Source organism: Aquarana catesbeiana, linkage group LG04, assembly GCF_042186555.1.
Source record: "Aquarana catesbeiana isolate 2022-GZ linkage group LG04, ASM4218655v1, whole genome shotgun sequence".
NCBI lineage: Eukaryota > Metazoa > Chordata > Amphibia > Anura > Ranidae > Aquarana > Aquarana catesbeiana.
The window spans coordinates 543,561,510-543,587,858 of NC_133327.1; the positions used below are offsets into that span (position 1 = coordinate 543,561,510).

General features: G+C 44.6%; 1 protein-coding gene across 5 annotated transcripts in view; it reads right to left on the bottom strand.

Annotated features, from left to right (window-relative positions):
- The window catches only part of ZDHHC14 (zDHHC palmitoyltransferase 14), a 179,684-nt gene that overhangs the window by 44,683 nt on the left and 108,652 nt on the right, over window positions 1–26,349 (bottom strand). For all 5 annotated transcript variants that reach the window (XM_073627904.1, XM_073627900.1, XM_073627903.1 and 2 more), the window contains 2 exons: window positions 14,821–14,930; window positions 11,885–11,987 (listed from right to left, as the gene is read on the bottom strand). In XM_073627904.1, coding sequence (XP_073484005.1) covers window positions 11,885–11,987; window positions 14,821–14,930 — 213 coding nt within the window. The remainder of the gene's footprint in view (window positions 1–11,884; window positions 11,988–14,820; window positions 14,931–26,349) is intronic.

Here is a 26,349-nt window from a genome sequence, read left to right on the forward strand (position 1 = left end):
ATTCAATATCATTATCATACTGCGTTCTGGTCTTTAATAAGACTCCCCCAAGCTTAGGGTGGGTAACTAGGGCTGTCCTGAAAGACTACAGGAAAAGACGTTACCGGTAGGTAACTTTAATTTTCCCTTTACGTCATTCAGGACAGCCACTATTGAGAGGATAATCGAGCACTTACCAGTTAGGGTGGGACTACAGCTTGCAGAACTTTTCGCCCAAAAGCCTGCTCACCTGCCGCCACCAGGTCCACTCTGTAATGTTTAACGAAAGTAGAGTAGCTGGACCACGTCGCTGCCTTGCATATTTGCTCTGGCGTTGCTCCAGCCTTCTCTGCCTGGGAAGTTGCCACGGCTCTGGTAGAGTGTGCCTTTATGCCCATAGAGATCTCTTTCCCTGCTAAAGAATATGCCTGCCCAATAGCTAATCTAAGCCATCTGGCAATTGTGCGTCGAGACGCTCTGAGTCCTTTTCTGGACCCGGAAAACAAAATAGAGAATCAGACTTTTATTGTTTTAGTCATCTCTAGGTATTGTAGGATACACCTCCTTACATCTAGAAAATTAAATATCAGTTCCCTTTCTCCTGAGGGGTTGGGACAAAATGAAGGTAGGACTATTTCCTGGTTTCTGTGAAAGCCTGACGCCACTTTAGGCAAAAATGCTGGATCAGTCTTAAGGACTATCCTATCTGGCAAAATAACGCAAAAAGGAGGTCTAATTGATAACGCCTCAGTTTCACTGACTCTCCTGGCAGTTGTCACTGCCACTAAAAATGCTGTTTTTAAGGTTAACTCTTTTAACAAACATTTGTCCAAGGGCTCAAAGGGAATTCCTGTTAGGCTCTGCAACACTAAAGATAGATCCCACCCGGGAAAGGGGGGACCTCGGATAGGTCTCTGTCTGGACAGTGCCCTAAAGAACCTGACCACCCATGGATTGGTGGCCAAAGATTTCTCCAAATAAGCACTAAGTGCTGACACCTGGCTTTTAAAGCGGGGTTCCACCCAAATTTTGAACAATATCTGTATGTATTCTCTTCCTTGCCTAGATGCTGACATGCCGTTTAAAAAAATTTAAATCGCCGTAATTACCTTTTATTTTTCTATTCTTCTTTGCACTTCCTGGTTCTCCTCCCGTGGGAGTAGGTGTGTTTCTAGCCTCTCCCAGACTCCTGGGAGCTAGTCTCAGGCTTCCCGGGATGCCACTGAGCATGTGCGGGAACGAGCGGTGAATGCTGGGAGCACAGCATTCACCACATCCAGGAAATAAATGCTTGTGGGCTTCAAATGCCCACAATGAAGATGGAAACCGCCTGCAGTGAATAATATAAGTTATTCTTTCCGACGAAATCTGACACAGGCGGACATATTACACACAATATGTGAGTATGTAATGCTGAGAAGAAAAGTTTGTGAATTAACTCAAAAAAACCAAAACGATAGATAGGTGGACCCCCGCTTTAAGGGTAGCTACGGATAACCCTTTGTCTGCTCCACACTGTAGGAACTCCGAAACAGCTATGGGGCTCTGCACTGAGGAGTTTTCAATGCACCACTTGTTGAAAAGGAGCCAGACCTTTTTATAAATCTGACGCGTCTCCTTTTTTCTACTGTTGAGGAGGGTGGAGATTAATTTCTGAGAAAATCCCTTAGATTTTAATATACTCTCCTCAGTAGCCAGGCCGCTAATTTCCACTGGTGTACCTGTGGACAGAGGATTGGACCTTGTAAGAAAAGATCCTCCTGAGGTGGAAGGAAAAGGGGCGGTTCCACTGCTAGCTGACCGAGAATTGAAAACCATGCCCTTTTCGGCAAGTGTGGAGCTACTAGAATGAGGGAGGTGTTCTCTAGTTGGAACTTCCTCAGAACCGCCGGTAATAACACCGGAGGGGGGAAGGCATAGCATGTCTTGAAATGCCAATTCTGTGTTAATGCGTCCACCCCCAGTGCCCCTTCTCCTGCATTTAGGGAGAAAAAACAGGGGGTTTTCGCATTGTCTCTTGAAGCGAAAAGATCCACTTCCGGGGGTCCCCATTTTTTGGATATGAGATTGAAAACCTCCTGGTTGAGGGCCCAATCTCCCTCTCTCAGCCTCCTCCGGCTGAGAAAGTCCACTATAACGTTCCTTTCTCCTCTCAGAAAAACCACTGAGAGTGAGAGAGTGTTGGTCTCGGCCCAATTTAGGATGTCTGTTGCTAAGGCCAGGAGACTTCCGCTTCTGGTGCCTCCCTGTTTGTTTATATAGGCTACGGTAGAAGAGTTGTCTGACCGTACCTGTATATGGTGGCCCTGGACCTCTTTTTTTAAAAACCTGAGGGCCAGGCCGACCGCCCTCAGCTCCTTCCAATTGGGCGATCTTTTTAGTTCGTCTCCCCTCCATACACCCTGCGCTAGAAGGGATCCCAGATGCGCCCCCCAGCCTTTGCCACTTGCGTCCGTGGTTACTATCCGTGAAACTGGGATAAGCCACAGACGTCCCTGCGACAAATTCGCTTCCTTCCTCCACCACCAAAGAGATCTCTTTAATTGATGGGGAACCTGTACTAAGGTGTCTAGATCCTTCTGACTGTAGTCCCATACCCTTAGTATGTATAACTGCAGGGGACGAAAGTGTAATCCCGCCCACTGCACTGCTGGGAGAGTAGAGGTCAGCAGACCTAGCGTTGACATTAAGGACCTTTTGGACACCCGATGATTGCACTGGAGAGATAAAACTGCTCTGTCTAGTTTTAGAATTTTTTCTCTTGGAAGAAAAAGTTTCAAGAGTGTCGAGTCTAGCAGGTATCCTAGGTACATAATGCGCTGTGAAGGAATGAGCCTGGACTTGTCTAAGTTCAGGAGCCATCCTAATCCTGTCAGTACCTTTTTTTGTTAGGTCGAGATCCCTGAGCAATTTTTCTGGGGATACTGCAAATAGGAGCAGGTCGTCCAGATAGGCTATAACTTACACACCCTGCAGTCGCAGGAAGGCCATGGCCTCTGCCAGGATTTTGGTAAATATTTGGGACGAGGAGGATAGCCCGAAAGGCAGGGCCTGGAATTGTAGGTGCAGTATTGCATCGCCCAGGTTTATTGCTAAACGGAGAAACCACTGAGAGGTTTCTGCAATAGGGACGTGCAAATACGCTTCTCTGAGGTCCAGAGACACCATGAAACAATTCTGTGGTAACAGAGCCCTGACCGTAAAAATTGACTCCATGTGGAATCTTTTGTAGCAAATTGACCTGTTCAAGGGCTTTAAATTCAAAATCAATCTGAATTTTCCTGTGGGTTTTTTTTTACCATAAATACATGGGAATAAACCTCCTCTCCTTCCTCCCCCTTTGGTACTCTGCAAACTACATTTTGTAGTTCTAACTCCTTCAGAGCGTCTAACAAGGCCTTGGTTTTTGTCGTGCAGCTGGAAAGCTGCGTGACAAGGAACCTTTGTGAGGGGGGCCTTGTGAATTCCAGGAGATACCCCCTTCTTATGATCCCTAGGATGAACCGATTGGGGGAGATGATCTCCCACTGTAGAAGGAAGGCCCCCAGTCTTCCTCCCACCGTTTTTAGAGAGCCATTGATCTTTCTGGGCTTTCAGGAGGGCGAAAAATCGCCCCTCCTCTGCCCTTGCCTCTTTGGCCCCAGGTTTTCTTCTGTCCCCCCTTCCCTGCGCTTTTGCGGACGAAACCCCCTCTTTTTCTGTGTTGGGGTTTTCCGTTTGAGTGGGAAGGACTTCTTTTTGTCTGCTGTCCGGTCTAAGACTGTATCTAAGCCAGGACCAAAGAGTAGGTCACCTGTCAGGGGTATCCCACATAACTTGACCTTAGAGGCGGCGTCGCCCGGCCACGTTTTCAGCCAGAGGGCACTCCTGGCGGAGTTAGCCAGGGCCGCTGATCTGGCTGACATACGGACTGACTCTGCCGAGGCGTCTGCTATGTATGCGATTCCTCGCAGAATCGTGGGGAAAGACGCTAGGATAGTCTCTTTAGCCGTGCCAGCTTCAATATGCTCCTGAATCTGGAAAAGCCAGTGTTCTAAATTGCGAGCTACCACAGTAACAGCCATTTCTGGTTTTAAGTTACCGACTGTCGAGTCCCACGTCTTTTTCAGTAGTGAGTCTATCCTTTTGTCCATGACGTCTGATAAGGCCCCCATATCCTCAAATGCCAGGTCTGTGTGCCTAGAGACCTGAGAGAAGGCCGCATCCGATTTGGGATTTTTATTCCAAATGGACGCTGGATCCTCTGAAAACGGAAATCTTCTCTTAAGGGAACTAGAGAAAAAGGGCTTTCTTTCTGGATCCTGCCCCTCTTTTTTTAATCGTCTCCACCAGAACCTCGTGTACTGGGAAAACTTTTTTGATCTCCTAAGCCCTTAAACATAAGGTCATGGAGTGAGAGGGGTTTTTTATCCTTGTGTATACCGAGGGTCGTATATATTGCTCCTAGGAGGTCTTCCACCTCTTCTAGGGACAATTTATACCTGGAGGTTTTCCTGGACTCCCCGTTCTGGTCCTCTCCCTCTGATTCCTCATGGGAGTCAAAAGTGCCACTGTCTGGTTGCCTAAGCTCCACCCCGAAAGGGCCTGAAACCTCTTCTGCCGTAGCCATATTAGTGGATCTGGCAGGAGCAGAGCCCTGAGCATGAGGCAGGGTTGTGTCCTGCTGAATGGGATTAGGGGGAAGCTGAAATTTCTCAAAAAGTGTTTTAAAGGATGAAAAAGTGTATGACAGCTCCTTTACAGAGGCTGCCAAGCTGGACTGCTGTTCAGAGTCCCTTTCCTTTACCAAGGAGTCTATGCATTCTTTACACAGAACCTTGGTCCAAGCTTCCCCTAAACTGTCCCTACAAGAGGCACATTTCTTTTTAGAGACATGAGTGGACTTTGTCTTTTCTGTGGATTTCTGAAAATACATACAGAAAACATATTACATTCAGCGATTTTTTTACGGAAACAACCCTGGGGGTGTACCCGACCCACCTGTAGGGATCTGAGTCACCCCCATCCCCTGACCACCCAGGGGGTCTGTCCCCCCTCTAAGTAAGGAACCGTACATGGGGGGGACAATCCTAGGTAGAGAGGACCCCTCCCCAGGGAACTCTTACCTTCGGAAGGCTGGAGTCCGTATGAGCTGCAGCATCTGCCTCAGACATGACTGCAGGTGGTTGCCTGTGTAGAGTCTCACGCTGTCTGCATGTGTAAACCGACTCACTCCAGCCTGAGCCCGGCCCCCTATCAGCACCACGACCCGGAACCGGAAGTAGCGGGTTAAAAGGTAGACGTCCGCCCTCCGCCGGAAATGACGTCGTCCGGCCTGTTCGTTCCAAACAAAAAAATGCGGCCTCCTTGCTGCAGCCCTGTGGACGCGATAGGGGGCCCCCACAGCCTGACGCCATGCTTGACAAGGAAGAGGTGGCTGCTGTTTTGCGGGTATGTACCGCCATCCATTGCTGGAAGCCCCTGCTCCCCTGGGGATGTTTTGAGAGAGGCCACTATCTCCCTGACTGCATCAGCCTGGTTCTCTGCACAGTGTCTCCCCTCCGGAGGAAACACTATTAACTGAGGTCTGGCAGGGGAAGGGAGAGTTTTATGGGCTGGCGCAGTGTTTCCTACAGGAAGAGGAGGAGACTATCTCTCAATAGTGGCTGTCCTGAATGACGTAAAGGGAAAAATTCACGTGGAGCTGGAGAACTGCCCAACCTAGATAGGGAGTGCAGGTAAGATTGTGTGGGACTTGCTGTCACCCTTATTCAGAAAGGGGTACCACTTGTATGTGGACAATTATTACACAAGCGTGACACTTTTTAGTCACTTGTTTGATTATGGAATTGGCGCATGTGGCACTGTGTGATGTAATCGCCGGGGCTTACCCCATCAGCTTGTAGATTTTCCCGTCTTAGGCTGGGGGAGAGAAAACAAGGAATAGGGGCGCCTCTGAGAATATATCATAAAACTATTACAATCACAATATCCACTCACATGAAATAAAGAGAAGTTGTATACAGGAGCATGATCAGGGCTGAGGAGCTGATGATGCGGGACTGTAGCCAGCAGCAGTTCCAGTGTAGCTGATACACAATCAAGTCCAGGCAGGCGTGCAGATGGCTGAGCACAAACACAGTCTGGTGTGATTCAGTGTTCTTGGCAGGTAGTAACTGCAGTCCGGTGGAGAGGGGGAGATCAGATACTGACAAAGGTATCCGTGGGAGGAGGGGGAAAAAACGTCCAGGCAGACGGCTGAGCCGTGCTGTATCTCCACAGCGTTCGCACTGTCCCTGTGTGGTGGAGGGAGAGACATGGCCGCGTGTGTAGATCGAGAGCGAGGCTTGGAGTGCAGACACAGGCCGGTGCCGAGCTGTGACGTCATCAACTTGCGACGCGTTTCTGAACTAGCTGGCCATGGATGGAAGAGATAGCCACATTCCTTTCTCAAGCATGGGTTTTCAAGACACGGAGGAGTCCGATATAGGCAGAGGGCGGGGCCAGAGCATAAATGGAGAAACAGAAAAAAACACTAGGGGGAGGGGACCAAAAGAAATATGAATTGGGGCAGTAAACATTAAAAATGACTAACAATGAAAAACAACAAAGGCAGTGGTATACGGACACATACTTATTTTTGTGATATATATATATATATATATATATATATATATATATATATATATATATATATATATATATATATATATATATATATATATATATATATATATATTTTACTGGGGAATATGGAAAAAAAAGCACAAAAATAAGTGTCCGTAGACCACTGCCTTTGTTGTTTTTCGTTGTTGTTAGTCATCTTTAAGGTTTACTGCCCCAATTCATATTTCTTTTGGTCCCCTCCCCTCCCCCTAGTGTTTTTTTTTGTGTCTCCATTTATGCTCTGGCCCCACCCTCTGTTCTGCCTATATCAAACTCCTCCGTGTCTTGAAAACCCATGCTTGAGAAAGGAATGCGTGCATCTCTTCCACCCATAGCCAGCTAGCAAGAAACGCGTCGCATGTTGATGACGTCATGGCTCAGCGCCGGCCTGTGTCTGCACTCCAAGCCTCGCTCTCGATCTACACACACAGCCATGTCTCTCCCTCCACCACACAGGGACAGTGTGAACGCTGTGGAGATACAGCACGGCTCAGCCATCTGCCCAGACTTTTTTCCCCCCTCCTCTCACGGATACCCTTGACAGTATCTGATTGATCTCCCCCTCTCCACCGGCTACCTGCCAAGAACACTGAATCACACCAGACTGTGTTTGTGCTCAGCCATCTGCACCCCTGCCTGGACTTGATTGTGTATCAGCTACTGGAACTGCTGCTGGCTACAGTCCCACATCATCATCTCCTCAGCCCTGATCATGCTCCTGTATACGACTCCTATTTCATGTGAGTGGATATTGTGATTGTAATAAATTGTTTTATGATATATTCTCAGAGGCGCCCCTATTCCTTGTTTTTTCTCAGCTTATTGGAACTCGCTTTTGGTTTCTTTGTGGCTGCCCTGATGATGTAGTGACTTCACACTACTAGTGTACACATATGTACATACATCCATGCCCCTGGACTATTGGGTACTACGCTTTGAGGTATCTGCACATTGCGCCTTATTACTTGTTTAGGCTGGGGGAGAGAGCCCGCTTGGAGAATAATTTGCTCGCAGTGAAGTGAAGGGATTCACGGAATGTTTTCGTTCTGTCCTCCCTTCACACAGACACGACGGTCCAAATTCAAATGGCGACTGGTGTTGTGGAGAAACCCCTCTGTGTCCACGAATACAACCTTAATATGGGAGGGGTGGACCTCAACGACCAGTTGATGGCGTCATACTTAATTGCCTGTAAGGTCAGACGCTGGTATAAAAAAAAAAAGTGTCTGTATACTTTTTCCAATTGGCTCTGCTGAACGCTTATGTGCTATACAAAGCGTCAGGACGAACTGGATCCTTCCTTAAATTCCAAGAAGAAATCGTCACAGCCCTTCTGTTTCCAGACGGTGCTGTGCCCCAAGTTCCCAACGCAAATGCAGGAAGCCGGCTGCATGGGAGGTATTTTCCGTATGTCCTCCCTGGTACCCCTACCCAACGATCACTCCAAAGAAGATGTCGTGTCTGTAGCAAGCACGGATATAGGCGCGACACCCGCTATTATTGTCCCTCCTGTCCTGACCATCCTGGTCTTTGCATTGGTGAATGTTTCGAACGCTACCACACACTAGTGGAGTATTAGCATAGGGTACAGCACTGCACAGACTAGGACACACTTTCACAGGGTCTCAAAGATGCCATCGCATTTTGAGAGACCCGAACCTGGAACCTTTACAGTTACAAATAAAAGTGTAAAAAATAAATAAAATAAAAAAGCAAAAAATAGTTGTCGTTTTATTGCTGTCTCTATTGCCCTCTCTATATTGCTCTGTTCTTTTTACTATTTTTTTTTATCATGTTTGCTTTTCAGGTATGTAATTCTTTTATACTTTACTGTTTACTGTGTTTTATTGTTAACGACTATTTTCTTCCCAGGTATGCCATTCAGCTGCAGCACTGATTTATCTTGATAGCGACAGCGTTTGCTTTCATGATACGTAAATCAGCGACTCCAGCGCTGTAGGAGGTGATTTCACCACTACCGTTAAAAAAAAAAAAAAAAATGGAGCATGTATGCCCTCATTAGAAGTGCGTGGATGCAGGGCAGTATTCTAATGGTGGGTATACCCACTGATCAATTTCTTTTTTTCGTTCAGCCCACAGGATGCATGAATAAAAAAAAAAAAAAAAAAAAAAAAAAACACCACAAACAACAACATTACAATATATGCCCAACAAGGACCAGCAACGTACTGGTATGTTGCTGGAATTTGAGTGTTTATACCAGAATGATGCCTGCAAGTTTAGGTATCATCTTGGTATCATTCTTTTTAACCTGCGGTCAGCTTACATGTAAATGCAATCCTAGTGGCAGGAGGGAACGTCCCCTCCCCCCGGCATCTTCCTTGTTTTTTTATGGCTCTCCTGTCCCACTGGGGAACCTGATAAAGCAGCCAGTGGCTCCACCAGCTGACCATAGAGCTGATCGAAGATCAGAGCGGCTTCAATCACCTCTATGGCCTAAGAAACCGGAAGTTACAAGCATTTCATGACTTCGGTTTCACCGGATATAAACAACGCCATTGGGAAATTGGGAAAGCATCTTATCACACTGGTCTTGGTGTGGTCTGATGCTTTGAGGGCAGAGGCAAGATCTAGGGTCAAAAAAAAAAAAAAAAGTACCTGTTACTACCTATTGCTATCATAGGGGATATTTACATTCTCTGTGATACTAAAAAATAGGAACTGTGTAAAAAGTAAAATAAAAAAGCATAATAAATAAAAAAAAAAAAAAAAAAAAAAGTACCCCTGTCCCCCCCCGTGCTTGCGCGCAAATACGAATGCAAGCGTCAGTCTTGTGTCATATGTAAACAGTAATTGCTCCATGCATGTGAGATATCACTGTGAACGTCAGATCGAGGGCAGTAAACCTGTAAAGGCTTTTAAAAATGTATGTACTTTGTTGCCGCTGCATGGTTGTACGCAATTTTAAAGCATGTTGTGTTTGGTATCTATGTACTCAGCATAAGATCATCTTTTATATTTTATCAAACATTTGGGCAATATAGTGTGTTTTAGTGCATTCAAATTTAAAAAAAAAAAAGTTGCGTTTGAAAAATCACTGCGCAAATACTGTGTGAAAAAAATTTTGCAACACCCACCATTTTAATCTGTAGGTCCTTTGTTTAAAAAAAAAAAAAAAAAATAAAACTTATGTTTGGGGGTTCAGAGTAATATGTAACAATCTTCTAATGTTGTGCGTACCCCCCCCCATGACCCCTCTTTGGAAAGTAGACACCCCAAGCGATTTGCTGATACGCATGTTGAGTCCATGGAATATTATATATTTTGCCACAAGTTTATATATTTTTACAATACATTTTTACACAATCACTTGTGACAAAAAAATAAAATATGCAATGTGCTCAACATGCCCCTTAGCAAATTCCTTGGGGTGTCTACTTTTCAAAATTTGGTCATTTGGGGGGCTATTGTGCTGCCCTGCCATTTTAGCACCTCAAGAAATGAGATAGGCAGTCAAACTAAAAGCTGCGTAAATTCCAGAAAATGTACCCTAGTTTGTAGACACTAACTTTTGCGCAAACCAATAAATATACGCTTATTGAATTTATTTTTTTTTTACCCGCGACATGTGGCTGAATGCTTTTTGGCCTAAATGTATGAATAAATATGAGTTTATTGTATTATTTTTTAATAGCAAAAAGTAGAAATTTTTTTTTTTTTAATTTTCGGTCTTTTTTCGTTTATAGTGCAAAAATAAAAACCGCAGAGGTGATCAAATACCACCAAAAGAAAGCTCTATTTGTGGGGGGAAAAAAAGGACGCAAATTTCGTTTGGGTACAGCACTACATGACCGCGCAATTACCAATTAAAACCGCACAGTGCCAAATTGTAAAATGTGCTCTGGTCAGGAAGGAGGTAAATCCTTCCGGGGCTGAAGTGGTTAAAGATTCTTAAATCGCTCCATATCATCCAACTTTACCATTACCAGTATAAAATAACGGTATTAGGTTTGAAGGGACGGCTTCAAACAAACATCAAGACATATTGTTTACAACGGCAAAGATTTGTGCGGAACCAATTTTCCATTAAAGCGACACTAAAGGATATTCTTACTCTCCAAAAATAAAACCATACACATCCACTTCTTCATGGCCCTGTAATTTTTCATGAAATAATGTCTGTTTTTCTGCCTCCTTGCAAAGTCCTCTGAGCCCCCAAACCTCTCCTTTTCCCTCGCACTTCTGTTTAGAACGAGCAATGCATGTTTTTTGTGGTCATGTGCACTGCTCTAGGCATACTACAAATTTCATAGTCCATCTTGGGAGCAAACAAGTGAACTTGGCAACAAGCAGTGGGACCATGGAACGCAGACACCCTCTAACAGAAGTCAGATCACAGCAGGGAAAAAAAAAAAAAAAAAAAAAAGAGGAATTTGGAGATTCAGAGGAGGCTAAGAGCAATAAAAAGTACTTTGAGTTAGAAATACATACTTGAATAGAATTAAAATTTTCTAAACCTGCATTTTAGTGTCAATTTAAGTTAAAAATGATCCAGTATCATCCATGCGCAAGACATGCAGTAAGTAAATATGAATGTAATTTTACAAGTTCGTACAAATATTACTATGCTTTGTCATATTACTCAAATTCTGGATTTGAAATGGTAGTATGAATTGAGTCTCAGGTGTTCTTGATGCTCAACTTTAAACTGAATGAGATGTAAATATTAAACGTAAACATTTGCCTCTCAACTCCAATTCTTAATAGCACTGGCTATATAGGTTTTTTGTAGTGCTAAGGAAGGCATCAGAATAAAGTGATCCAGACCCCATTGCTTTGTGCAATACTTGAGAAAAGAGATGAGCTCAAGTGGGTTTGGACACAAGTCCGCACTTGCCTGAGCTATCCCGCTGGGAAGCCGTCAAAGCAGACATCCAATCCTAGGCAACAGAGGCAATCCCTGCCCCGCAACCACAGGCACACACCTTACATACATGGAGCTGCGGGGTGGGGAATGCCTCCATAGCCTATGACTGGTGGTCGACTGACAGCTTTGTGGCAGGAGCTCAGGGGGACTCATGTCTGAGCAAGCCTGAGCTCATCACTAATTGAGAATGACTTTGCCTTTTAGAAAAGTTTCCAATTTATACTGGACTAGCAAAAACTGGTTACAAGGGAAAAAGGGGGAAGGAAAGAAAAAAAAAAAAAAAAAAAAGAGCACAAATGTCACAGAAAGTCCATATTCGTTGCAGTATTATTCTGTCACATTACATAGATCATATAGGAGAGGAAGTCTTACCATGCTGCTCTGTGACTGAGTAGAACCATACATAGTCAATCCATTTGATGGTGCGACCGATTGTGCCATATCAGCTTCTATAATTCCTCTGCGATCAATTAGGCTTGTCCGACAAAAAAAAAAAAAAATTAAAAAATTAAAAAGGAAGCAAAAACAAAGTATTAAGATTCAGAGTTTAATATTTCAATAATCAGGAAAACAGTAGAACAGCCAAAAGACAATGTTAGTTATTGAGAATAGAGGTTTCCTTATAAATCTGTTAACGTTCACGTACATGAGTCTCGTCTAAGAGGCAAGTCAAAGGCAGAATGCGTTCAGGAAAAAAATGGTTTGTATTTAAAGCTCAACTGCAGGCAAAAAAAAAAAAGTTTTCCCAATTGGGCTGTGCCCACACTGCACGCGTCAACTGCTTGTTCTGTCCTGAGAAGAGGAGAAAGCTGCATCCTCACCCAATCCTCCAAACAGTGCTCCCCCACAATCCAGTGAAGAAGTCCTCACATCCTCTTGTCCAGAGCAGGTGTATGTGCAGGATGTCAGGAACAGTCCACTGCACAAGACCACAGGGGGTACAGGAGCCAAGGGGACCAGAATTGTGCAGGGAGGATCAGGTAAGAATATCGCTGTTCTCCAATCCTTTAAGACCAGTGGTCTCCAAACGGTCTCCCTTTGCTTGCCTTTACCTGGACTTTGGGACGCCATGCCATTCCTCCCGCAGACACCAATGACAGGGCAGCATAAATCCCACAGGCACCAATGACGGGGCAGCATGAATCCCACAGGCACCAATGACGGGGCAGCATGAATCCCACAGGCACCAATGACGGGGCAGCATGAATCCCACAGACACCAATGACAGGGTGCCATTCCTCCAACAGACACCAATGAAAGGGCACATTTCTCATAGAGACCAATGATGAGGCACCATTAACCCTTTCATGACTAATCCCATTTCTGATATTTGGTGTTTACAAGTTAAAATCTGTATTTTTTGCTAGAAAATTACTTAGAACCCCCAAAGATTATGTATATTTTTTAGCAGAGAATCTAGAGAATAAAATGGCGATTGTTGCAATATTTTATGTCACGCGGTATTTGTGCAGCGGTCTTTTAAATGCAACTTTTTGGGGAAAAAGACACTTTCATTAGTTTAAAAAAAAAAAAAATGAAACAGTAAAGTTAGCCCAATTTTTTGTATAATGTGAAATATGTTACGCAGAGTAAATAGATACCAAACATGTCATGCTTTAAAATTGCGCACACTCTCGGAATGGCGACAAACTACGGTACCTAAAAATCTCCATAGGTGTCATTTTAAATAAAAATAACGGTTACCAGGTTAGAGTTACAGAGAAGGTCTAGTGCTAGAATTATTGCTCTCGCTCTGACGATTAAGGCGATACCTCACATGTGTGATTTGAACACCGTTTACATATGCGAGCGCAACTTCCGTATGCTTTTTCTTTGCCGCGCGAGCTCGTGGGGGCGCTTTAAATTTTTTTTCATGTTTATTATTTTACATTGTGTTTTAAAAAAACATCCCTTGTGACAGGTACTCTTTTTGGAGGGATAGGGGGTCTAAAAGACTCCCGATCCCTCCTTTGCACTTCAAAGTATTCAGATCGCCGAAAACGGCAATTCTGAATACTGTATATTTTTTAAAAAACGGCGCCATTGGCAGCTGAGTAAACAGGAAGTGACGTTGTGACGTCACTTCCGTGTTTACAGAGAAAAGACTGGAACGAAGCCGTTTCCGGCTTTGTACCCGTCTGTCTCTAGCCGCTGGAAGTGGCGGATCGAGGATCGGGTCTCCCGGTGGGGCGGGAAGCCCGGTAAGAGCGTCGGAAGGCAGCAGGAGGGGGGATAATGACCCCTCCCACTCCTCCGGGACAATAACCGAGCAGCTTTTAGCCACATCGGTTGTTATCCCTGGAAAGCTGATCGCCCGCTCTAAAAAACAGTACCGGGATGATGCCTACAGCTGTGGGCATCATGCTGGTATAACCCCCTAAAGCCGAGGCTGCATATCTGCGTAGGCTCGGCGGGAAGGGGTTAATCCCAGACACACCAATGATGAGGCACTAATCCTTCCACGGACACCAATGTTAGAGCACTATTCCTCCTCTGAATACCAACAATGGGACACATTATTCCTCTCTCTAGAACCAAGGATGAGGCATTGTTTACTCCCGCTGCCCACAGTCTGGCCCCTTAAAGACTGAAGGACAGTTAACTGGCCCTTTGTTTTAAATGTTTGGAGACCCCTGTACCAGACAAAAATGAGCAGTTAACCCATGCAGTGTGGGCGCAGCCCCACTGCATGGGAGAATTTTTTTTTGCCCAGAGTTAGGCTGTAAGAACAAACTGATATTATTTAAAAATATATAATAATAATAATAATTTCAGACCCCATAAGAACTGTATTGCTCAATATACATCTGCGCAATCAGGAACATACTCCACACCAAAAATAAGTCTCGACATGTCTGATCTGCATTTCTGACTAGATGAATGCAAGGCAATATGAAGTCATCTCCAATGAATCAAGTTAGATGAAGCAGATATGATCAAATATGACGACAACAACTCATAATTGTGTGTACATATACCAAAATCCTCCAACTGGTCCATGGTTATCACTTTTAAAAGAACAGTCACCTGCCTTCACTGCTCTTTTTAACCTATCCTTCCCCTCCAACTCTACTGGGCCAGATACTTGGACAACCCTTTACACACCGTGGCTATATTCTCAAAGCTGATGTATGTTTGTTTTCTTTTTTTATCACTAGACATGCACACATACTCTTCAGCACATAGCTGGGAACGGAAGGATCAGCCCAACTCTACACTTCAATCCTATCTTTTCTTAAGGGCTGCAACAAGTGATTTATTTTCTGGCATGTCTTCATTAAAATCAGGAAACCTTTCCAAATGCTTACCTTGGATTCAATGGTCCACAAACAGCGGCACAGCAGTTTGTGAAAACATTGCCATAGCTATATGGATTATAGTTTTCCTTCCCTCTTTTACTTGACCAGGAACCTTTAATCTGTAACAAGAAAACAAACATGACTCCTCCAAACATTAACAGGAAAATGGATGTGCACGTTATGAAAAAGTCTTGCTTACGTTTTACCCAGCATGATTGAACTTTGTTTTCTACTAACTTCTGACAAAAAAAAAAATAAAGGAATCCTATGCTCAAATTCCCTTGCTGACCACTCCTAAAATTGCTAGCTGCCTGGCCCTCATGCTGCTCCGGTGACTTCTTAACTTTCCAAGGCAATGACCTGAAACACGTACTTAGATTGTCCTGTACGGAAGACAGACTAGCAGAGTCCGCTTTGTGTTCATAGCAAGATTTAAATAAATGTAGGCCGCCCCTGCATGAAAACAGACAGATACTGTGTTTTTACACAATTATAAACTTAAACAAAAAAACTAATAACTACTCAAGCATATTAAGAAAATAAAACTCCTACTTGCATACATTTTCAAACTGCAACTGTTTGCCAAATACAGCGGTTAAAATAAGTATTGAACGCGTCACCATTTTTCTAGGTAAATATATTCCTACAGGTGCTATTGACATGAAATTTTCACCACATGTCTAACAACCCATGCAAGCCATACATACACTAAGAAAGCAAAACAAAGAAGTTCAGAAATTAAGTTATGTGTAAAAAAACAAAAAATAAAAAACAAAAAAAAAGGGAATGACACAGGGAATTGTATTGAACACATGAAGAAAGGGAAGAGCAAAAAAGGCACATAAAGCCAAGATACCAGCTGAAATCGATCAGTAATTAGAAAGCAATCCTTCCCCTTGTCAGTGCAAATTAATATCAGTTGGTTCGGTCTTAACTGATAAAAAGCCTATAAAAAAGGGGTCTCAGTACCAAGGTGTCACACAAGAAACATCTTACGATGGGCAAAAGCAAAGAGCTCTCGTGACCTTTGCAACCTTATTGTTGCAAAAAATAGGATTTTTTAAAACAGCTTACCTATAAAATCCTTTTCTTTCGAAGGACATCACGGGACACAGCGCCACAGTAATTACTGATGGGTTATATAGGTATCACTGGTGATTGGACACTGGCACACCCTATCAGGAAGTTCAACCCCCTATATAATCTCTCCCCCTTGCAGGGATACCTCAGTTTTGTAGCCAAGCAATATAGTGTATTAGAAGAGGGGCGGGACCTCTGTGTCCCGTGATGTCCTTCGAAAGAAAAGGATTTTACAGGTAAGCCGTTTTAAAAAATCCTATTTTCTTTCTCGAACATCACGGGACACAGAGCCACAGTAATTACTGATGGGATGTCCCAGAGCAATGCTACCTGAGGGGGGGGAACCACGACCAAGTAGGGTGCAATCAGACCTGAGGACCCTGTACCGCTGCCTGCAGCACACTACGCCCAAAGGCGATATCCTCATGCCTTCTCACATCTACCTGATAGAATCTGGTGAATGTATGAACTGAAGACCAGGTTGCGGCCTTGCAGATTTGAGCCATAGAGGCCCGGTGATGCACTGCCCAAGAAGCACCAATAGCCCTTGTGGAATGTGCCCTGATCTGAAATGGAGGAATCTTCTGTTTCAAACCGTAAGCTTGAATGATCAACTGTCGAATCCATTTAGAAATGGTAGCTTTTGACGCTGCCTGTCCTCTATTGGGGCCCTCTGGCAGCACAAACAAAACATCCGTCTTGCGGATCCGAGTAGTTGCCCCTAGATAGGCCTTAACTGCTCTTACTACATCCAACGAATGTAGAGATCTCTCTTCCAGAGAACAGGGATCTGGAAAAAAGGAAGGTAGAACAATGTCTTGGTTTAAATGAAAATCAGAAACCACCTTCGGTAAAAAACTAGGATGAGGGCGTAGTACCACTCTATCCTTGTGTATAATCAAATAAGGCTCCTTACAGGAAAGAGCTGCTAATTCTGATACTCTTCTAGCAGAAGAGATGGCCACCAGAAAAATTAATTTCCTTGTCAACAAGACCAAAGGAATCTGACTTATTGGTTCAAAAGGCTGTTTCTGTAACACAGCCAGGACCAAATTCAAGTCCCAGGGGTTTAGGGGCGGTTTAACCGGAGGATTAAGACGCATCACCCCCTGCATAAAGTTTCGGACCAAAGAATGCGAAGAAAGTGGCCGTTGAAATAATACTGATAAAGCAGAAACCTGGCCCTTGATTGTACTCAAGGCCAGCTTCATCTCTAATCCCATCTGTAGAAAATCAAGGATTCTACCTATGACATATTTCCTGGGATGCCAACCCCTGGATTCACACCAGGATATATAAGCTTTCCAGACTCTATGATAAATCATCCTGGAAGCTGGCTTCCTTGCATTAATCAAGGTAGATATGACAGGACCTGAGAGCCCATGACTCTTCAGAACGTGGGTCTCAATAGCCAAACCGTCAAATTTAGCGTTTGTAAGGCAGGATGCAACACTGGACCCTGAGATAACAGGTCTGGGCGTACCGGTAGGGTCCACGGGGAACCCACCGTCATCCTTACTATTTCTGCATACCAAGTCCTTCTGGGCCAAGCGGGGGCCACCAGAAGTACCGACTTCCTTTCCTGCCTGATCCTGCGAAGGAGTCGTGGTAGTAGCAGAATAGGGGGGAATGCGTAAATCAGTGAGAACCGATGCCACGGAATCACCAAGGCATCCGTCCCGCATGCAAGAGGATCTTTTGTCCTTGCCACAAATCTGTCTATCTTTTTGTTGAATCGGGATGCAAAGAGATCTACATCTGGAACCCCCCATCTTTGGCATATGGCCCAAAACACGTCGGGATGCAGAGACCATTCCCCTGGAAGTAACTGCTGGCGACTTAGATAGTCCGCCTGCCAATTCTCTATTCCCGGGATGAAAACTGCCGATATGCATGGCACATGCATCTCTGCCCAGACTAAGTTCTGGTTCACCTCTTTTTGAGCAGCTCGGCTCCGGGTGCCTCCCTGATGATTGACATAAGCCACTGCTGTGGCATTGTCGGACTGGATCCTGACCGGACAACCCTGTAGCCTGATAGTCCAGGCTTTTAGAGCTAGATGTATTGCCCGGATCTCCAGAATGTTGATGGGTAAGGTCCTCTCTGTCTTGGACCATACCCCTTGGACCGCAGCCTGTTCCAGAACTGCTCCCCAACCTGACAGACTGGCATCTGTTGTTACCACCGTCCAGGTAACCGGTAGAAAGGATTTCCCCTTCTGCAGGTTTTCGGGTATGAGCCACCAATTGAGGCTCTGACACACCGCATGCGACAGGTGCATCGGAAAGTCTAATGCCTGAACCTTCTTGTTCCAGGTCGACAGAATACGGTGTTGCAGCATTCTTGAGTGAAACTGAGCATAGGGAACTGCTTCGAATGAAGACACCATCTTCCCTAGTAGCCTCATACAAAGGCGGACTGAGGGACCCTTCTTGGTCCTTACTGTCAGAATCAGCTCTCTCAAAGCAGTGATCTTTGCCTGGGGTAGAAATATTTTCTCCTGGCTTGTATCTATAATCAGACCTAAATACTCCAGTCTTCTTACTGGTTTTAGGAAAGACTTTTCTAAGTTGAGGATCCAACCCAGGTGTTCTAGATACCTGACCGTGGTCCTCAAGTTTCCATTCAAAGAGGCTACCGACCGGTCTATCAAGAGCAGGTCGTCTAGGTATGCTATGACAGCTATACCCTGAGCCCTCAATCTGGCCAGAGGAGGAGCCAAGATCTTTGTGAACACTCGAGGTGCAGTGGCTATCCCAAAAGGCAGAGCCACAAACTGGAAATGGCGCCCTCCTACCTCGAAGCGCAGAAACTTCTGAGCAGGAAAAATGGGCACATGCAGATATGCATCTCTGATGTCTATTGATGCCAGAAATTCTCCTCCCTGCAGGGTGGGAACTACTGTTCGAATTGATTCCATGCGGAAGGATTGAATCCTTAGGAATCGGTTCAGATCCCTTAAGTCCAAAATGGGCCTGACATCACCATTTGGCTTTTGGACCGTAAAAAGGTTGGAATAGAAGCCCAATCCCTGGTCCTTTGCGGGAACTATCATAATGACCTCCTGCGACAAAAGTCGCTCTAACGCTAGAAGGAGCGACTGCTTCTTCTCTGGGTCTCTGGGAACATTTGATCTGAGGAACCGAGGAGAAGGGAATTCCTGAAACTCCAGCTTGTACCCTAAGGTTACCGTGGAGACTACCCATCTGTCCTGGAAGTCCTCGTGCCAGAGCTCTGAGAACTGTCGCAGTCTTCCCCCCACTCGAGTGAGCGGGGGCGCCCCCTCATGCAGAGGTCTTAGTGTTTTGCCTAGTAGGCTTCTTTCCCCAGGACTTCTTTTGTCCCTGGGGTTGAATCTTGTCTCTGAACCCCGATGGAGGCGGCCGTCGAGACTGCCTGGAGGCTGAAGCCCCCGGCGCTGGGGAAAGAGTCCGTTTGAAAGAGGGACGCTTACTCTTCTTCTTGACAGGTAAGAGAGTGCTTTTCCCACAAGAGATTCTCTTGATATAGTTATCCAAGTCCTCTCCAAACAACCTTGCACCACGAAATGGAAACCCAGCCAGTAGCTTCTTACATGGTGCTTCGGCTGACCAATTTTTCAACCATAGGATTCTACGTATATGCACCAACCCCAGTGAAAGACGGGAGGTTTGCACGATAGAATCTCTAATGGCGTCAACCACAAAGCATAAGGCCGCTGGAAGGTTAGCAAACCCCTGGGCCTGCTGTTCAGGTAATACTTTGATGACCTGCTTAACATGGTCTCTTAAGTATTGACAGACTCCAATCGCTGCTACTGCAGGTTGGGCCACTGATCCTGCTAAGGAGAAAACATCCTTCAATAGGGATTCCATCCTTTTATTTACAGGATCCCTGAGCATCTGAGCATTGTCTACAGGACAAGTCAGGCTATTATTTACGGAGGAAATGGCGGCATCAATAGCCGGTATTCCCCACATTTTAATAAACTTTTCTTCCATCGGATAAAGTGTTGAAAACTTTCTCGGCGGAAAAAAACGTTTGTCTGGGTGATCCCACTCAGAATAAATAAGCTTTTCAAGTAAAGTATGAACAGGAAAAGCATGTGCTGCTTGGAAAGGTTTCAGTGACCCCAAAGCAGAAGAGGATTCTTTAGCAGTTTCAGGTATGGGCAACTTAAATGTGGAGTGGACCAATCCAGTGAGGATCTGCACTAAGACTTTCTCCTCTTGGGAAGTCGCAGAGGGTCCCTCTCCACCTGAATCCTCGGAAGAGGAATCATCCATCCCATCCCGATCCTCTGAAAGGGATTCATCTCCTTTATCCCAGAGCTCCTCTGTCTGAGGGTCTTGGGGAACAGAGGAAAGCCTAGTGCGTTTTCTTCCACTGAGTGAAGACGTAATCACGGCCATTAATCTTTCCTCTAGACCATTAATGGTTGAGGAAAAAACCTCTTGTGTAATATATACAGGGGCTGAAGTGCCAGAAGCAGGTGTAGCCCCTGACCCCGATGGCTCTCCCTGGCTAGCCGTCTCTGGCCCATCTTTAGGGGGGGGAGGATGCTGCCGACAGGGGGCCCTCAGAACCTGAACGAGATCCCCTAGTGTCTCTGGTTCCTGGGGTGCTTGAACCTCTTCTACCCATAGTGCAAAGCAACAAGGTGTGAGGTATACAAATGAACACTGCCCGCTGAGCGATGTAGTCTGGCTAAAAGCCTTGCTACCCAATGCTCAGTCTGGTGTTACTTCAGTAAATGCTGCCTAGGAGAATGCCTGTGTCCCACCTTACATGCGACCGTCAGCTCTGTGTCTCTCAGAAGGCTGAGTGCACCTGTACAGAGTGCCTTTAATAGCCTGCAGCTGGCCTGAGTGGGAGTCTAAACACTCTGTGCTGACGTCCCGCCCCCTCCTCTACCGCCCCCCCCCCCTCGAGTTTTGAAAAAAAACGAGCGCTTCCCGCACTGCCGACTCTCCTGTCATGCTTCTGGAGAAAAGGCTGGGGATGGAGGAGGGGGGGGGGGGGGGGAGGGAGACTGGTAACAAGATCTGCCTGAACGGCTATCTTCAGAGATGGTGGCCATTAGGCCGCAGAGCCCGGGTGGTATAACCACTTTCTAGACCCCTGTGGCCCCTCTCTAGCCTGGGGGGAACATTCAAACCTGAGAAATCCCCCTTTCCACCTTACCTGCTTGCAGCCTACTTTGAGATGCTGGGACATAATCAGCACTGAACACCTGAGACAGTCAGTCAGCATGTGTAGGTTTGTGCTCTTGGCAGCCCCCGGTGGTCACAATAGGCATAGCATGCATTTACCTTAAAGGAGAAAAGCCACTAGAACTCAAAAATTCTGTGGAATCTCCTCTTACCTTATCCAGCCGCAGGGTGCTGTTTACACAGACCCAATCTTCACCTCTCACGGTGGGCTCCGTTTGAAAAACCGTCAGAGACTGGGGCCCCCATCAGTAGGGGGATCCAACAGTTCTGGGACCGTAAAGCACCTCGCCAGAAATTAGGAAGTTTAAAGCCATTTTCTGATCTGCGGGGTCCAGCTCTCTAAAAAGAGAAGCATTACGGGTAAAACCTAGTTTCTTCGGACACGAGGCCCGGGTACCATTCAATTCAGCCATGAAAAGACACTTTGAATGGATCCGGTTCGCCTGGCTTGCCCCAGTATAGGATCTTAGGATATTCCCTTTGGAGCTCAGCACAGGACATCTTTACACGTCCATCACCTAAGACACTGGCGTAAAAACTGAGGTATCCCTGCAAGGGGGAGGGATTATATAGGGGGTTGAACTTCCTGATAGGGTGTGCCAGTGTCCAATCACCAGTGATACCTATATAACCCATCAGTAATTACTGTGGCTCTGTGTCCCGTGATGTTCGAGAAAGAAAATACGGATGGCATTGGTTACAGAAGGATTTCTAAACTTCTGAATATTCCAGTGAGCACTGTTGGGGCCTTAATCCAGAAGTGGAAAGAACATGATTTCACCATAAACCGACCACGACCAGGTGCTCCTCGCAAGATTTCTGACAGAACAGTGAAAAGATTCAGAAGAGTTGTCCAAGGGCCACTTGTGGAGAGCTTCAGAAAGACCTGGAATTAGCAGGTACAATTGTTTCAAAGAAAACAAGAAGTAATGCACTCAACTGTCATGGCCTGTATGCACGCTCACCATGCATGACTCCATTGCTGAAGAAAAAGCATGTTGAAACTTGTTTAAAGTTTGCTGTACAACATTTAAAGTTGCTGTACAACATTTAGACAAGCCTGTGAAATATTGGGAGAATATAGTCTGGTCAGATGAGATCAAAATTAAACTCTTTGGATGCCATAATACACACCATTGGAGGTTAAAAGGCACTGCACAACAAAAACACCATCATAAAAGTGAAATTTGAAGGTGGGGGCATCATGGTGTGGGGCCATTTTTCAGTATACAGTACTGGCAAACTTCATATCATTGAAGGATGAATGGAAAAATGTACCAAGACATTCTTGCTAAAAATCTGTTGCCATCTACCAGGATGATGAAGATGAAACAAGCATGGACATTTCAGCAAGACAATGATCCCAAACAAAGAAAAAGAGAAACTCAATTGGTTTAAAATAATCAAAATAAAGCTGCTAGAATGGTCCAGCCAATCACCTGACTTGAATCCAATAGAAAATCTATGGAAAGAACTAAAGATCAGAGTTCATAGAACAGGCCCACGGAACCTTCAAGTTTTAAAGACTATTTGTGTGGAAGAATGGGCCAAAATCACACGTGAGCAATGCAGTCGACTAGTTTCTCTATACAGGAGGTGTCTTGGAGCGGCCATTACCAACAAAAGATTTTGTAAAGTAAAATACATTCCAGTTAGTGTGTTCAATACTTTTTCCCTGTGTCATTCCATTTTATTACACATAACTTAGTTTCTCTACTCATTTGTTGTGGTTTCTTTGTATAAATTACATGGGTTGTTACTGACATGTGGTGAAAATTTCATGTCAATAGCACCTTTAGAAATATATATTTACCTAGAAAAGTGGTGACATGTTCAAAACTTAAATTTTACCTGCTGTATATACTACAGTACAAAAATTTTAGGCAGGTGTGAAGAAATGCTGTAAAGCAAGAATGCTTTAAAAAAAAAATTATATAATATTTTATGTGTGTGTGTTTTAATTTTTTTTTATCAATTTACAAAGCGAGTCAACAGAAGAAAACTCAAATCAAGAAAAAATCAAAATTGTGTGACTACACTACCAGCATTATTACACTTGCACAAAGTCATGGATTTTGTAGGATTGGAGTCAGGTCTGTGCTTAACCAAGCATACCAAGCAGGTGCTAATAATCATCAATTTCATAGGTAGGTTAAACTACAGTCATTAATGGAAACAGAAAAAGCTGTGTAGGTGGCTTACCACTGGGTGAGGAACAGCCAAACTCTGCCACTAAAGTGAGGTTGTGGAAGACAATGTCACAGGTCATACAAAATGGCAAGACCAAGCACAGCATAAAGACACAAGATAGTTATACTGCATCAGCAAGGTCTCTTCCAGGCAAAGATTTCAAAGCAGACTTGGGTTTCAAGTGGTGCTGTTCAAGCTCTTTTGCATAAGCACAAAGAAACGGGCAACGAAGACCATAGATGCAGTGGTCAGCCAAGGAAACTTAATGCAGGAGATGAGACACATCTTCGTAACTTCCCTTCAGCCCGGGTTCACACTATATCGGGCTGCGGATCCCTATTCCGCATTTCCCCTGTTCCCCGTTTCAGGGACGAATCAGGGCCGATTCTATGCCTGAATTCGGCCCTGAAACGGAGCCAAAGTCACACAGCGTTTTTGTGCAGTGCGCTCCGCAGCCGACCCGGAGATATGTGAACCGGCTCCATAGGGAGCCAGTCACATTCTCCTGCTATGCGAATTAGATGTGCAGAAAACGCACATCTAATTCGCATAGGTGTGAACCCGGGCTCAAAACTGGAAGATGCCCAGCAGTGCTATCAGTACACAACTGGTGGAAACAAGTGGGACCCAGGTACACCCATCTATTGTCTGGAGAAGTCTGGCCAGACGTGATCTTCATGGAAGGATTGCAGCCAAAAAGCCAAACCTCAGACGAGTAAACAAGGCCAAGTGACTCAACAATGCAAGAAAACATAGGCGCTAAGCCGCAGTGATGGCGAACCTTGGCACTCCAGATGTTTTGGAACTACATTTACCATGATGCTCATGCACTCTGTAGTGTAGTTGAGAATTATGGGAAATGTAGTTCCAAAACATCTGGGGTGCCAAGGTTTGCCATCACCGAACTAGGGTGTAGAAAAATGGCAGTTTGGGACTGCATTTCTGCAAATGGAGTTGGAGATTTGGTCAGGATCAATGGTGTCCTCAATGCTGAGAAATACAGGCAGATATTTAGCCAAAATGCCATACCATTAGGAAAGCGTGTGATTGGCCCCAAATTTATTCTGAAACAGGACCATGGCCCCAAACAAACAGCCAATGTCATTAAGTACAAGGAGTCCTGGAAGTGTTGGTTTGGCCCCCAGAAAGTCCTGATCAACATCATGGAGTCTGTCTGGGATTACACGAAGAGACAGAAGGATAGGAGGCAGCCTATATCCACAGATCTGCGGTTAGTTCCCCAAGAGGTTTGGAAAAACCAGCATGTCGAGTTCTTTCAAAAACTGTGTGCAAGTGTACCTAGAAGAATTGATGTTATTTTGGCAAAGTGTAGTCACACCAAATATTGATTTAATTTGGATTTCTATTCTGTTGATTTACTTTCCATTTTTCTAATTGATCAAAAAACTATTAACACTAATTCAATTTGCCTGACACTACAGCCATGTGGTACTTCCAGTTCGAGTCTTCTCTTCTGTTTTCTTCCCGGATGGGTCTTCAGGTGTCCTCGTTACTGTATGTATGATGTGATTATAGGATGTCTCAGGATCCTGAAGACTAATGACATCAGCAGACTGTCTCAGGCAAAACTGCAAATCTGGATTACTGGATCAGCAGCCCCCATACCCAGAAATGGTGGCGCAAATATTCCTAGCTGGTCCTAGCTATAGTTTATGTGTATGCAGTATGCATATTTTTTTTTTCTTATTTTCCCCATAAACAAAATCCACAAAAACTGGTTTTAAACCACACCCATAAATTTTACAATCCATAATAATTTTTCAGGATAGCTGAATTTGTTGATGTTAAAATTTGATATATGCACGTTAGGCCCAAGGATGTGTGTGTGTGTGTGTGTGTGTGTGTGTGTGTGTGTGTGTGTGTGTGTGTGTGTGTGTGTGTGTGTGTGTGCGCCGCTCAGGCTATTATGAAGGAATGAATACAATATAAAAGGGTAACAAAAAGAAAAAAAGTCTCTTAATATCCAAGTATATCCACACAATTCACTCTTCTTTCCAGAAACGTGAAAAATCAAAACATTTCAAAACTAGAAAAAAAATAAATAAATAAACTGATAAATCCTTGGATCGATTATTTTTGCCACCTGTGTGTGCAACTATCACAATAAATCAAAAACAGGTGCTCGAGCAATCCACTACCAGTGCCCTCTAGCAGATCACCTCAAGATTTGACTCCTGTTTTACCAGAGTCAAAACATGCAGTTACCCTTGAGAGATATATGGCGATATGGATGGATATCCTTATAGCTTTCACAGCTCAGTTCTCTCCTTCGTGGGATGTTCACATGTAATACCGGCCATATAAAAACAGAAAACATACCATCTAGTGCTCTCTGTAAAAATCTACTTTATTGGCATATAGTGGTTCACTCACATAAAAGGCACAAAAAGCCGTGCCAGCTGAAAATCGCACAATGTAAAATCCACCGGCTTACCGCCTTCTGGTTAGGAATGGTCATGGGATAGCACCAGCTGCTGACTCCTTACTCCAGGAGTAAGGAGAGGATTTCGGAGTAAGGATTCAGTAACTGACGCTATCCCATGACCATTCCTAACCAGAAGGCGGTAAGCCAGTGGATTTTACATTGTGCGATTTTCAGCTGGCACGGCTTTTTGTGCCTTGTGTGAACCACTATATATAGTGTGAACCACTATAAGATTTTATGGCAATAAAATAGTTTTTTTACAGAACGCACTAGATGGTATGTTTTTTGTTTTATATGGCCAGTATTACATGTGAACATCCCACGAAGGAGAGAGCTGAGCTGTGAAAGCTATAAGGATATCCATCTCTCCATATATCCCTCAAGGGGAACTGCATGCTTTGACTTTCTGGTAAAAACACGAGCACCTGTTTTTGATTTATTTTGATCGTTGCACACAGAGGTGGTAAAAATATTCGATATAAGGATCTGATTTTTTTTTCACGTTTCTGGGAAGAGCAGAGAATTGTGTTGATATACTTGGATATTAAGAGACTTTTTCTTTTTGGTACACTTATATTGTGTTTTATGTATGTTACTACTTTACTGATTGCCCTGTACTAAATTTATCCC